Source organism: Saccostrea cucullata, unplaced genomic scaffold (genome assembly GCF_032062105.1).
Source record: "Saccostrea cucullata isolate Sc308-1 unplaced genomic scaffold, CSIRO_AGI_Scuc_v1 ctg3241, whole genome shotgun sequence".
In the NCBI taxonomy this organism is placed as follows: Eukaryota; Metazoa; Mollusca; class Bivalvia; order Ostreida; family Ostreidae; genus Saccostrea; species Saccostrea cuccullata.
The window spans coordinates 16386-28425 of record NW_026933864.1 but is presented as its reverse complement, the minus strand read 5'-3'; the positions used below and the strand labels follow the sequence as shown (position 1 = coordinate 28425).

At 31.3% G+C, this 12040-nt stretch overlaps 1 protein-coding gene across 1 annotated transcript; it reads right to left on the bottom strand.

The window, feature by feature from the left end:
* Positions 1-8641: 8641 nt before the first annotated feature.
* LOC134239514 (thyroid peroxidase-like) lies at positions 8642-11652 on the bottom strand. Its single transcript, XM_062721690.1, has 8 exons — positions 11547-11652; positions 11247-11345; positions 11024-11110; positions 10399-10724; positions 9904-10067; positions 9408-9620; positions 9119-9285; positions 8642-8748 (listed from the first exon to the last, which is right to left on the bottom strand). The coding sequence occupies exons 1-8, from the start codon at positions 11596-11598 to the stop codon at positions 8642-8644; spliced, it is 1215 nt and encodes a 404-aa protein (XP_062577674.1). The 5' UTR covers positions 11599-11652.
* Positions 11653-12040: the final 388 nt, after the last annotated feature.

Genomic DNA, 12040 nt, shown 5'->3' with positions numbered 1-12040 from the left:
CCGTGTGGTTAATTTTTTTTTTGAATTCGTAGCTATATTTAAGATTCTAACTCGTATATTATCATTCACTTTTACACTTAACAATTAGATTTGACTAAATATCGTTAAAGATGTAATTACACACTTACTCATACCGGAAATTAACTCAACTTTCTCCAATCGTTGTAGGCGGACAAACCGTGATAGCGCCCTCTTTGAATGTTGAATGACATTAGGTCAAAGGTTACCCCATTAACATCAGGATATAATTTATTTACAGTGGCATTTTCAATTTGTCTGAAATAGGTTAGAAAAACAATTGACTCTAGATGTTATTTTTCTGACTTATCCTTATTGTGGAAATGTTGCAGAATTTTGAACTCAAATACGATCTAAATAAAGGATATGTTGAGTCTAATATCTCATTAAGGTTGCCAATCTATGTTATCTTTTCATTATGATAATTGATATGTTAAATTTCTTAATATTGTTTTATCATTTTGGCTTTAAAAGAACTCGGTCCATGTTATGCAAAAAATGGCCCTGTAGATATACCAATTGATTGACTAAAACTCAATGTTCCATAAGAAACATTCAAATAAAATAGAAACGATGTGCTTTCATTCCCTATTAAAGATTTTCTCCACTAAGTCCAGGTCTTGGAGAACTGGTTTTTTGAAATTGCAATGTTCGTGAATTTTATGGTAAATAGGTATATATGAGTACTTTCAATGAAGAAAAATAATATGAGCGTACTCTCTGATCTAAGAAACAAAACATGCATTTTAATCCTCTGAAACAGTTCTATCATTTACTAGTTGCTTATTTTAGATCAGATGTTGCGCTCTATATTTAAAACGAAAAATAGCTTTAAAAAATTGCCGTTTTGCGGACTTTTTCAGAATATGAGGAATTTAACGCATTTTGTAACGTCATAATGCTTTGACTAGCTAGAAAATTACATCATTTTTGATAGATACCCAATCGCAAAAGATCTAAGTGATACTCAATACATTGCTAATTAAAACTAAGCTGTTTTATTTTTTTCAGAAAAAAGGCAAAAGTGAACCTTGTTCTTGAAAAGAAGAAAACACTTGCTGTGGCCTTCAAGTCGACATTTAGATATATCGAGGACGTATTGTCAATTAATAATGATAATTTCCATTCCTACGTGACCCGTGGGGATCCTGGTTAGAATAGGTCCTCAGAACTCCTTGCTTGTCGTAAAAGGCGACTAAATGGGGCGGTCCTTCGGATGAGACCGTATAAACCGAGGTCCCGTGTCACAGCAGGTGTGGCACGATAAAGATCCCTCCCTGCTCAAAGGCCTTGAGTGCCGAGCATAGGCCTAAATTTGCAGCCCTTCACCGGCAATGGTGACGTCTCCATTTCGGTGAAATATTCTGGAGAGGGACGTTAAACAGTATATAATCAATCAATCAATCCATTCCTACGTCGATACGATATATCCTGGTGAGCTTGAAATAAAAGATACCACAGAGTCCGACACTTCCGCTTCATATTTGGATATTTTACTTTAAAAAGACACTAATGGTAATCTATCGACCAAGCTATATGATAAACGTGATGACTTTAACTTTTCTATCGTTAACTTCCCTTACTTATGCAGCAATATGCCTTCATCACCTGCATACGGAATATATATCTCAGTTGATTCGATACGCAAGAGCATGCTCTACGTATGAAAAATTTCTTAAACGAGGTAAATTATTGACAAGCAAGTTGGTGAAACAAGAGTATCGGCAGTCTTGTTTAAAGTCATCATTTCGTAAGTTCTATGGTCGATACAATGACCTTGTCAGCAAATACAATTTATCAGTGAGTCAAATGCTGAGTGACGTTTTTCATACCAATTGTTAATACATTATTTATACACTGAATTGACGACGGTTTTTTTCTGATATTTCCTGATCATGACAACGAGCACACGGCGGGTGTGACCGGTCGGCAGGGGATGCTCACTCCTCCATGGCACTTGATCCCCCTCTGATGTTTCGGAGGTGCGTGTTTGCTTTGCTCTTATTTTGTATATTGTTTAATGGACTTTGAAATTGAATACTGTTCGTTATCTCCATATCCTTATTATATTTGATTCATTTTTCTTAATCGTCTATAAAAAAGAAAAAGTGAAATAGAGTGATGTACCTATCGATTTTTCTTGCAGGGGTGTCCAATAAAAACCGTGCTAAATCTGGAATGTTTTGAGTCATACCTTGTTGTGTAGCAACAAAATGGGGGTCCATGAAGACATCTTCCGATTTAAATACTCTATATGTTGCAAACATTCTCGTCATATAGCCTAGCTCTGGTGGAATCTGAAAGTGTGATAATTGATTTTCAATCAATGTTTATTTACCTTGCTCAACCACAAGATATATTATTTAATTTTAAAAGAATTATCAATGAGGAAAGATAAAATGTATAGAAACTCCACATCATTCTGGACAAAAATGCAAAATCGTTTGCTATATTATTATCATTGGAAATATAATCACTTGCAATTAAAAGTTACCTGTTAGTGTCCACATCGAAGAGCTGTAGCAGCAATGACGTTCTTAACAGAGGGGGTTTACCTTTGGATCATATTTGTTCCAATAGCCATTCCTTCTAAGGTTCAGACAGAATTTCTTACAAGTGTCTCTCCCTATAAAAAAGCGTAAACTGACCAGGTTATACTCAACTATTTGGCCAAGAATTAGAGTCATTCCTTAAATAATTAAACAACTGTGAGTGTAAAATTGTGCTACTTTCTATGAGTTCAAATTTGCCTCTCAATAATACATCCCTAGTAACGATAGTGATCGAAAACAAGGGGAAGTAATAACAGGTACCCAGATCTAGCAGCCATGATGTTTGTTAACATTAGGTGAGATCGAGCTACTGTTTGAGATTAAAAGTACATTTATTAAATCTGGAATTTTCCATGAATCCCAAAGACAGAAAATGAAGGGATTGCATGGATACAGATGATTCAGCTGATTGCCAAGTGGATGTGTCCCCATACCAAACCAGGTTATTGAGAAATAATTTGCGTTCCATTTTGGAAATCAACCAATGAGAGACATGAATACATACAAAATTAAATTATTAAAATTGAACAAAATTAAGACATTTTAGGTTAAAAAGAACTTTATTCGGTTATAACCAATATTTGCTCCCCCAATCAAACTTTGATGGAGATATATTTAATTCAAGTTCTTAAACAGGGTAGCACATGCTGAATTCAAAGTACTGAATATTTTCATAAGTAATGACGTCATATGTACGTAATGACTTCACAAACATGACGTTAATTTCTGTTTTTTTATGAATTTTACAGAAAAATTTCGTCGATATTTTGAGTAAAAGTCACCGAGCGCATGTGTGTTCAGGATCAATATTTTGATATAATGTGTAGAATGATAATATCAATGAAATATGTCAATATTGTACCTGAACAAACTTGCGCTCTATAAATTTTAAAGCTAAAATTGTTGAAATTTTGTCCTCTCTCTGAAAAAAGATATTAAATCGGACTAGTTTTTGACGTCATCAAATCAAAAATTGTGAATATACTGCTTTGAAACTATAATATTTTCTGTTAATTTATATTTCTCATACAATTTATTGAATTCAGCACATTTCAGGAAGTTTTCAAAATTTGACTTTTATGGGGACAAATATAAGCAATATACCGCATAGAGTTTTTAAACGACAATTTGATATAACTGATTTTGAAATGAATTTTCGACTGAAAAGTACGCTAACGTCGAAATAGCGTGTTTTTGACGTTAATATAAAGTGAAGCTCTAAAAGGAGGTGTAATAAAAATGTTATGAAAGGTATAATATATCTGCTTTTGAATTTTTAGACATAAAGATTTGAGAATCTCTCGATCTTTTTTATAATGTTGTCGTATAAATCCTTGGTATTAGTCATACTTTGCAGTTCTTCATAAAAACAAGAAAATTTGTTAATTTTTAACATTTTGAGTTCCCTCCTAGAAACAACATAAAATGATTGTATGTTATTTTACGTCCCTCTCGAGAATTTGTCACTCAGATGGAGACGTTACCATTTGCCGATAAAGAGCTGCAAGTTTTGTCCTTTATTCTGAACTTAAAGCCATTGAGCAGTGAGGGGTTTTATTCATGTCATCACCTCCAGTGACAGGGGACATCAGTTTATAAGGTCTTATCCAGAGCACCGGTCTATACGTCCCTCAGTGGGACTCCAATCCTCGACGCTAGTATTAAGACTTTACCTCACCACTCTAGAGTGAACGCTCTAACCACTGCGCGGGCGACCTGGAAATAGGACGGTTGAATTATGTGTGTCTTATATGCAATGTACATATATTATTTCTCATTACCAGGGGTACATATTATAGCTTGAATAAAATTTCGATTGTAGAATCTTTATAACTTGCTTTAAAATGCAAGCAATTTGCACTTTCCTATATAAACCTGATAGTAGATGTATCTGTACTATGAGACGGTCTCTTAAAAATTCTTGGAAGGTAGATTTTCCCTAAATGCCACGCATACTGAATTCAATGTATAGATCCTAAACCGTGCTGCTACATCACTTGCACGGTTCGTTTTGTAAACGCGTACGGTTTGTTTTGTTTTGTTACCGGTACGCTTTGGAGAACGTTATGGTAATTAAGAGGGGGTGGCATTATGATTGGTAGTTTAATAAAGGGTCTTTCTTTCTTAATTTCTTCATAATAATCTCCTTTTTTAATTAATGAAATAATTAAATCGTTGGCAAGTTATTCAATTTTATATCTATTAGATGTTTCTTTTTTACCTTATTTTTTTCACGTGCTGTATGAATTTTCTTCTTTTTTAAGTATACTTATATTTGTCACACTTATTGCAGATCAAATGTGTTTGATTTCATAAATGACAATGCTTTTATTTCGTACATCAGTATAATACACGTATTACTGCTTTTTCTAAACGTTTGCAAAAAATAACCTTAATTAAGACAACATATCGAATGGTAATTGTTTACATACACAAATAAAAGCCTGTATGGAAAATGACAGAAATCTTTTATTTCCCTAATTTATTCGTAGAAAAGTTAAGTTATTCATGAATAAGAATATTTTTTGAATCTGCATAATTCTCCTAAAATTGGTGTTTTGGCACAATCATTTACATATATGTCATTTCATCCCATTCGACACCCTTAAGGTCCATTCAAAGCAATATGAATCTTCAAATATGTAAACATATAAATTCAGTCAAAATAGTATGAGAACAATGACTTATAACTCTATGGGAAATCAATATATTTAAGGTCACGTTTTGCTCTTTTCTAATATATAGAAAAATGAAAACAAATATTTTAAAGAGTACTGAATGATATAGAGTTTATTACTTTTTGCAAATTTCGTCCAGGAGTACATTTGAAAATAAAAATGCAATGTCTTTGTCCGTTATCCTTTAACGAGCAATTTTGCACTGACCTTGGCAGCAGATACAATAGGATTTTAAGTCATTATTGTAGCATTTTATATCATATGACCGTAATTTGTCCATGTCGCTCATTTTCACCTCTGTATTTGTTTTTGCTACAATTGCAAGTTTTATTGTTTCAATTGACTTTTTTAGCTACATAACTAGTTATTATCTTCATATTTCTTTAAAGATGAACCGATCGAAGTATCGAATAAAAAGACGTTAATTTTTCTATAAAAACTAAAATATGTTGATGTGCTTTTACTGAAACAAACAAGATTTGAAAGGGTAAAATGCAATCTTAATGATGTAAGCTGAAAACCAACTTTGGCCAAAATTTTGGCGAGGTAATTTCTTAATAAAAAAAGGCATTGTTACAACGCGAAAAGTAATAACAACGCGAAATGTAATAAACCTGGATTATTACATTTTTCGTTATCACACTTTGCGTCGAAATCAACGCAGAATGTAATAACGCAAAATGTAACAACATACATTTGAGGATTTTCACATTTCGCGTTATTACATTTTGCGTCGAGATCAACGCAAAATGTAATAACGCAAAATGTAATAACACGATTTTTTATTATTACATTTTGCGTTGTTACATTTTGCGTCGAGAATAGGCAAAAGGCAACGACGCAAAATGTAATAACAAACTTTTTTTCGGCAGCCAGATTCAGTACAATTTTCAATTGTGTATTGGTCAATGAAAAGAAAAGAAAACAAAAGGAAAAAATAGAAATATGCAATTTTTACAATTGATAAATTTTGTAATATAATGATTTAATTAACTATATGTAAAATTTAAAATTAGTTTTGATCAATCTTTGGTAATTGAATATATGTTATTGGTTAGAAATTTAATAAGACTATCAAAAATATGCCGATCAAAGTTAAATTAATTCTGTATAATTAAGTACAGTGTGTTCAATATAACTAAAATCAGAGTCAGAAAAACGATACATTTAGATGTTTTATATCCGAAAAAGCCCTAGCGTTGGTCTTATTGTTTTACTTCCAAAATTTTACAGCGTGTTTCCCACGTTGGTTACATGTATATATATTTGAATCAATTTTATGATCTTTTTTATTAACCTCAATCAAAAAAATTAATTACATTTTGTTTTATTACATATTGTTTTATAACATTTTGCGTTGTCTTCAGTGCAAAAATAAAATAACGCAAAATGTAACAACGAAAAAGCACGTTATTACATTTTGCGTTGACTCGACGCAAAACGTAATAACGCGAAATGTAATAATCTAAAAATCGTGTTATTACATTTTGCGTTATTACATTTTGCGTTGATCCCGATGCAAAATGTAATAACGCAAAATGTAATAATTCAGGTTTATTACATTTCGCGTTGTTATTACATTTCGCGTTGTAACAAGGCATTGTCATGCATATGGCAAGTTTGAAAGGTGATAACATTAGTGTCTCAAAGGAAAAAAATTTTTCCTATGTTGTAAGAATAAAAAACCAATAATTGAGATGTATTGAAATAATAAGGCATTATGAACAACCTGGTAAAGTTGTTTTCTTTTTCTAAATTGGCCAAAAGATTAAATCCAATTTTAAAAAGATGTAGATAACGATACAAAAGAAGGTATACTGAGGAATCTTATATATTTTTTTTTAAATGCCTGATAAACTCAGGAATATATTACCATTAAACTGGTTTTCTAATGATTAAATGTGAAAAATAAATGAAAACAGAACTGCGCCATACAATTTCCTTTTTTTATGTGGATCAAAACTGAGTAATCTACTGTCTTTTAAGAAAGTTTTACAGAAAATTAGTCTTCATTAACGCAAGACAACGCCTGTTAATTGTTTACAAACACCAATAAAAACCTGTATGAAAAATGACACAAAAATCTTTTTCTTATTTATTCAAAGAAAAGTTACATAATTAATTAATTAAAAGAGTCTCAAATGTACATAGTTCTTCTAGAATTAAGTGTTTTGGCACAATCATTTACATGTATGTCATTTCAAAGTTATCAGAACGAATTAAAGAAAGGGATATATTTAAACATTTTCAGTTTGCAGTTTTAATAATTTTGCTAACGGCATAAATATTGTATTGACTGTAACGTTTTCCTTAGTTCAACGTGTATATATGCCGACAAAGAGGAATACTATTGTACTATATCATCTCATCTTACGTTAAGGAAGAATATAAATATAAAGTGCAGATTTAATATACAATTAAATATAACAGGTACATGTTACCATTAAGGATGTGGCAAGATTTTATGTATGAAAATATAAAATTTATATGTATTTCTATGATACACAAAGGTCACTTTCATTCGGCTCATGGGAGTCAAAGCCTAGTTCTCGTCACACAACACGGTTCTATTCATTTTAAAATTATCCTGAAGTAAAGAATCTTGACCAGTCAAAAAAGGGGAAAAAAGATTTCTTCCACTCTGACAGATCCATAAAGGGTAACGAAGAACATTTAACACGGGGATTTCTGTAAAAATAAAAAGGAGTAAAAGTTAACATTTTTTGACAAAAATGCACAAGAGACTTTAATAAAATATCTTTAAAACCTATATATATTAATTTGACTTTTGTAGCATAGAGGAATTAAGAACTGCTGTGTATAAAGAAAAGGTGAGAAAAATCATACACGGTTGATAATAAAAAATTGCAATAAATATAAATTGTGAACAGGGTATTATTCAAAGACCATTGGAATTCCCTGGGAGCCGCTGTTTCAACCAGTGTTTTTTTTTTCTTTAAATATTTATGCAAACATTTGACAATTGGTGTGAAATATATTTGTCAAGATTTTTTCCGGTGATGAAGTTCCTTGCTACAAGATTATCAAAATGATCGTAAAGTTTATGAAATGATGATTTACATTTAGGATGTACAATTCACTTTAAAGGCATAATTAACTGTCAGTATTGCTCAAGAAATACCAAATTTGAATAAGTATTTTTAAAGCTTCTGAGATATACACAATGCAACTATTTCTATGTTGTAACCTTTAGCTACTCTTTCCAAATTTTGACATATATGTATAATCTTGGAGAATTTATCACAAAATAAGGAACTTATTTATCTGATACTTAAATATTTTTTTCTTATCAAAACAATCTGTTCTGTAAAGGAGCGACAATAATTGAAATTGAAAAGATCAAAGTACATTAATAGCACATTATACTTATACTTACTTTGATACCACGAGGTTGAAAACATCTTTCTGAATTTCATCCAGATTCAATGTCTCACAAAGTATCTTAGAAAACGTCATTTTTCTTATTTCTCTTAGCTGACCTGTGAAAAATCATTATCCTATTATATTTTCAACTGAAGACGTGTATTCTATTCATAGCTTAATTGTCCACTATTTATTTGAAGGTAAATTAGCCAAACGCAAAAGATATTAAAGAGCATAATTAATTCAAACATTTAGATTTAATTAATGAAAGTGGATAAGTGTTGACATTCTGCATTTTTAGATGTTATTACGCATTTTTCTATTTAATTGTACATGCGAGTAAAAATACCTTAAATTCCAATTATAATTAATAAATGCATTCAGGATATATAAAATCAAAAAAAAAATGTTATGTTATCCGTTAACGAAGATTAAGCCAAATACGGTCTTATCTATACCTATCCGAAAATAAAGACATGAACATACCTCTAGAGAATCCCTCTATTCCCTTCGTTTCGTACCAATATCTGTCCCCAAACCTTAGTTCTTTGAACTGCCATCCTAATAAACATTCAAAAAGAGGACCTACTACTGCGTCTGCGCGAGTTGTTTCTGAAATCCCTCCAACAAAAACATCAATGTCGTCAACGTGGCTGTAAAATGAACCGCCATTTATATACATTTTATGAACAACATCTTATAAGGTCTTTTGGTTAAATAGATATAACCCTGTGGTTTATTTTAGAAATCGAGCTTTTATGTTACACACACTTACTCATAAACATCTTGCAATCTTGCAATTGTGTCGGAGTTATGATCTTGTAATTCGGAAAACGTTGTTGCTACCGGAAGTTTACACAACTTCCTCCACTCGTTGTAGGCGGGTAAACCGTGGTCCCGCCCTCTTTGAATGTTGAATGACATAAGGTCAAAGGTTACTCCATTAACATCAGGGAATAATTCATTTCTAGCAGCATTTTCAATTTGTCTGAAACAGTTAAGAAAAACAGTGTACGCTAGATGTCATGTTTTTGACTCTTCCTTGACCATTTTTTTAACTTTTGCAGAATTTTGAATTCAAATACGATTTAGATAAAGACTCTGTTGATTAAAATATTACTTCAAGATTGTAAATCTATGTAATTTATTTATTATTTTAAACAAAAGGTTAATATCTCAATAACTTTTCAACATTTGGTTGTATAATTTTAATATTTGATTTAATTATCCTTACGTCTAAAATAACGTAATTGTGAAGTAGAGTAATGTACCTATCAACTTTTCTTGCAGGGGTGCCCAATAAAAACCGCGCTAAATCTGGAATGTTTTGTCCTTGTTGTGTAACAACAATATTGGGGTCCATGATGACATCTTCCGATTTAAATACTTTAGATGTAGCAAACATACGCGTCATATAGCCTAGCTCTGGTGGAATCTGGATAATACGAAAATTTATATGCAATCAATGTTTATTTTTCTTCCTCAACTACAAGAAATTAATTTTTTTTAATTTTAATAAAATTGGAGAAATTTAATAAAAAATAGACGAGATTTTTGAAGAAATTCAAATGTATAGAAACCCCCAAATGTTATAGTGAAAAATGCACAATCGTTTTTTATATAATTATTAATGGAAATATATTTTTTACTAGGAAGAAGGCTAAAATAGGCCTTGCTTGCAGCCCAATCCCATTCACTTATGTGTATAAAATTTTGTATTAATTATTAAAAAAAAATGAAAATATAATAAGTTGTAACTATGTTACCTGTGAGTGTCCATATCGAAGCGCTGCAGTTGCAATGACATTCTTAACAGTGGGGTTCACTTTTGGATCATATCTGTTCCAATATCCATTTCTTCGAAGTTTCAGACAAAATTTCTTACGAGTGTCTTTCCCTAAAATGGCGGGAAGGTATTCCCCATACGTCACTTGTTGCATAATGGCGCCCATAATCTTTTTGGTTTCCAAGAATACATCTTGACTAGATAGTCCAGTAACTTGTCCTATTTCCTTTGCAATGATATTATGAAGGCGAAGAAAAATAACATGGAGACCTCCCAAAGAAGGAAATTCATTCACTCTTTCGTCGCCTACAATAATGTTTATTTTTGTAATTAGAATTTTTAGATTTTTCCCTAATTTATGTTACATCATATTGTATAAAAAGTACGAGCGCTATTCTATTAATGTAGGCGTTCGATGTACAAGTGAAATGATAGTTTAATGTATTTGAGATGGGATAATTATCAAATCTGTTGAAAACACAACCAGTAAAAGATTTTTGTTTTATTTTTTTTTTAATACATCACATATTTTCCTGGTTTATGACGGCCTTAGTAAAAATTCAGCACGTTTGAAACTGAACACAGAACCATTTTATATTTATTACCAGCCAGTTGGCAAAAATCTTCTGTTTGAGATGTATGACAAAGTCCTCCTGGAGGAAGCAGGTCACCTGATGACGTCCTCAATGTTCCTGTAAATAGAAAATGACGTCATATAGTTACTATACAACGAAGATATAATTATCCTTTTATCGGAGATATGTTGCTCCAAAGATTGATACTTATACGAGGTTAAATGTCAAAGACACTGTTCAATTCGTATCATACCAACACGTCCACTGAGATTTTCATTAAAACGTTTAGAGTCTCCATATAACATTCCTGCATCAATGTAGGAAGATAACCGGTTCACTTGTTGTCTTGGACCTAGAATTAATGCAGAAAAAAAACTTTTGTACTTACAAAGGTTTCAGAAACATATATTTTCACTCAATACAAATATATATTTAATTTTGCTAAACTACTTTTTTCGTTGATTATCATTGTCATGTATGTCATATGGGTCAGTCAGCGATTCTTTTAGATTGCTCTATGAATATAGACCATTTTTAAATTTCAGTTTAGTACCTATGCTGCAACCTTCGTCAGTTGGCGTCGGTATTGATCGAGAGAAATTCATACATGTTCTGCCTGAAAATCGAACATCGTTTGTTGGAATTTGGATAGCAAAACACTCAGGACTACAAAAGATGATAACATACTTTGTCTTTGAAATGTCAAAGAAGCATTATCTATATTTAAATTACTTAACCGTTTTTTAATTCAACGTATAAACATGCAGTATCAAGAAATAATATTTTATAGATCTTGAACATTTATTTCAAATCACGTTTACTAATTCAACATCTACTGCAGAATATACGTTTTTGTTAAAAATAGAGATTTAATAGTCATAACGTCACGAATGTAAATATATAGAATTAGGGATGCTTGCTCTTGTGTCAAAACAACCATTTTTGTCAATGTTTTCTTTGTATTCATCGTTCCTTTATTTAATTTTCTATTTTTTTCAATGCTTTATTTGAAAAATAAATAAGAACTTCAATTACGAATCAACTTAC

Coding starts and splice junctions, on each gene's coding strand:
- LOC134239514 (XM_062721690.1), bottom strand. CDS start 11,598: ATGAATTTCTCTCGATCAATACCGACGCCAACTGACGAAGGTTGCAGC. Junction 10,725..11,023: donor AGATTTTTGCCAACTGGCTG/GTAATAAATATA, acceptor ACATTATTGTAG/GCGACGAAAGAGTGAATGAA. Junction 8,749..9,118: donor AATAGAGGGATTCTCTAGAG/GTATGTTCATGT, acceptor GATTTTTCACAG/GTCAGCTAAGAGAAATAAGA.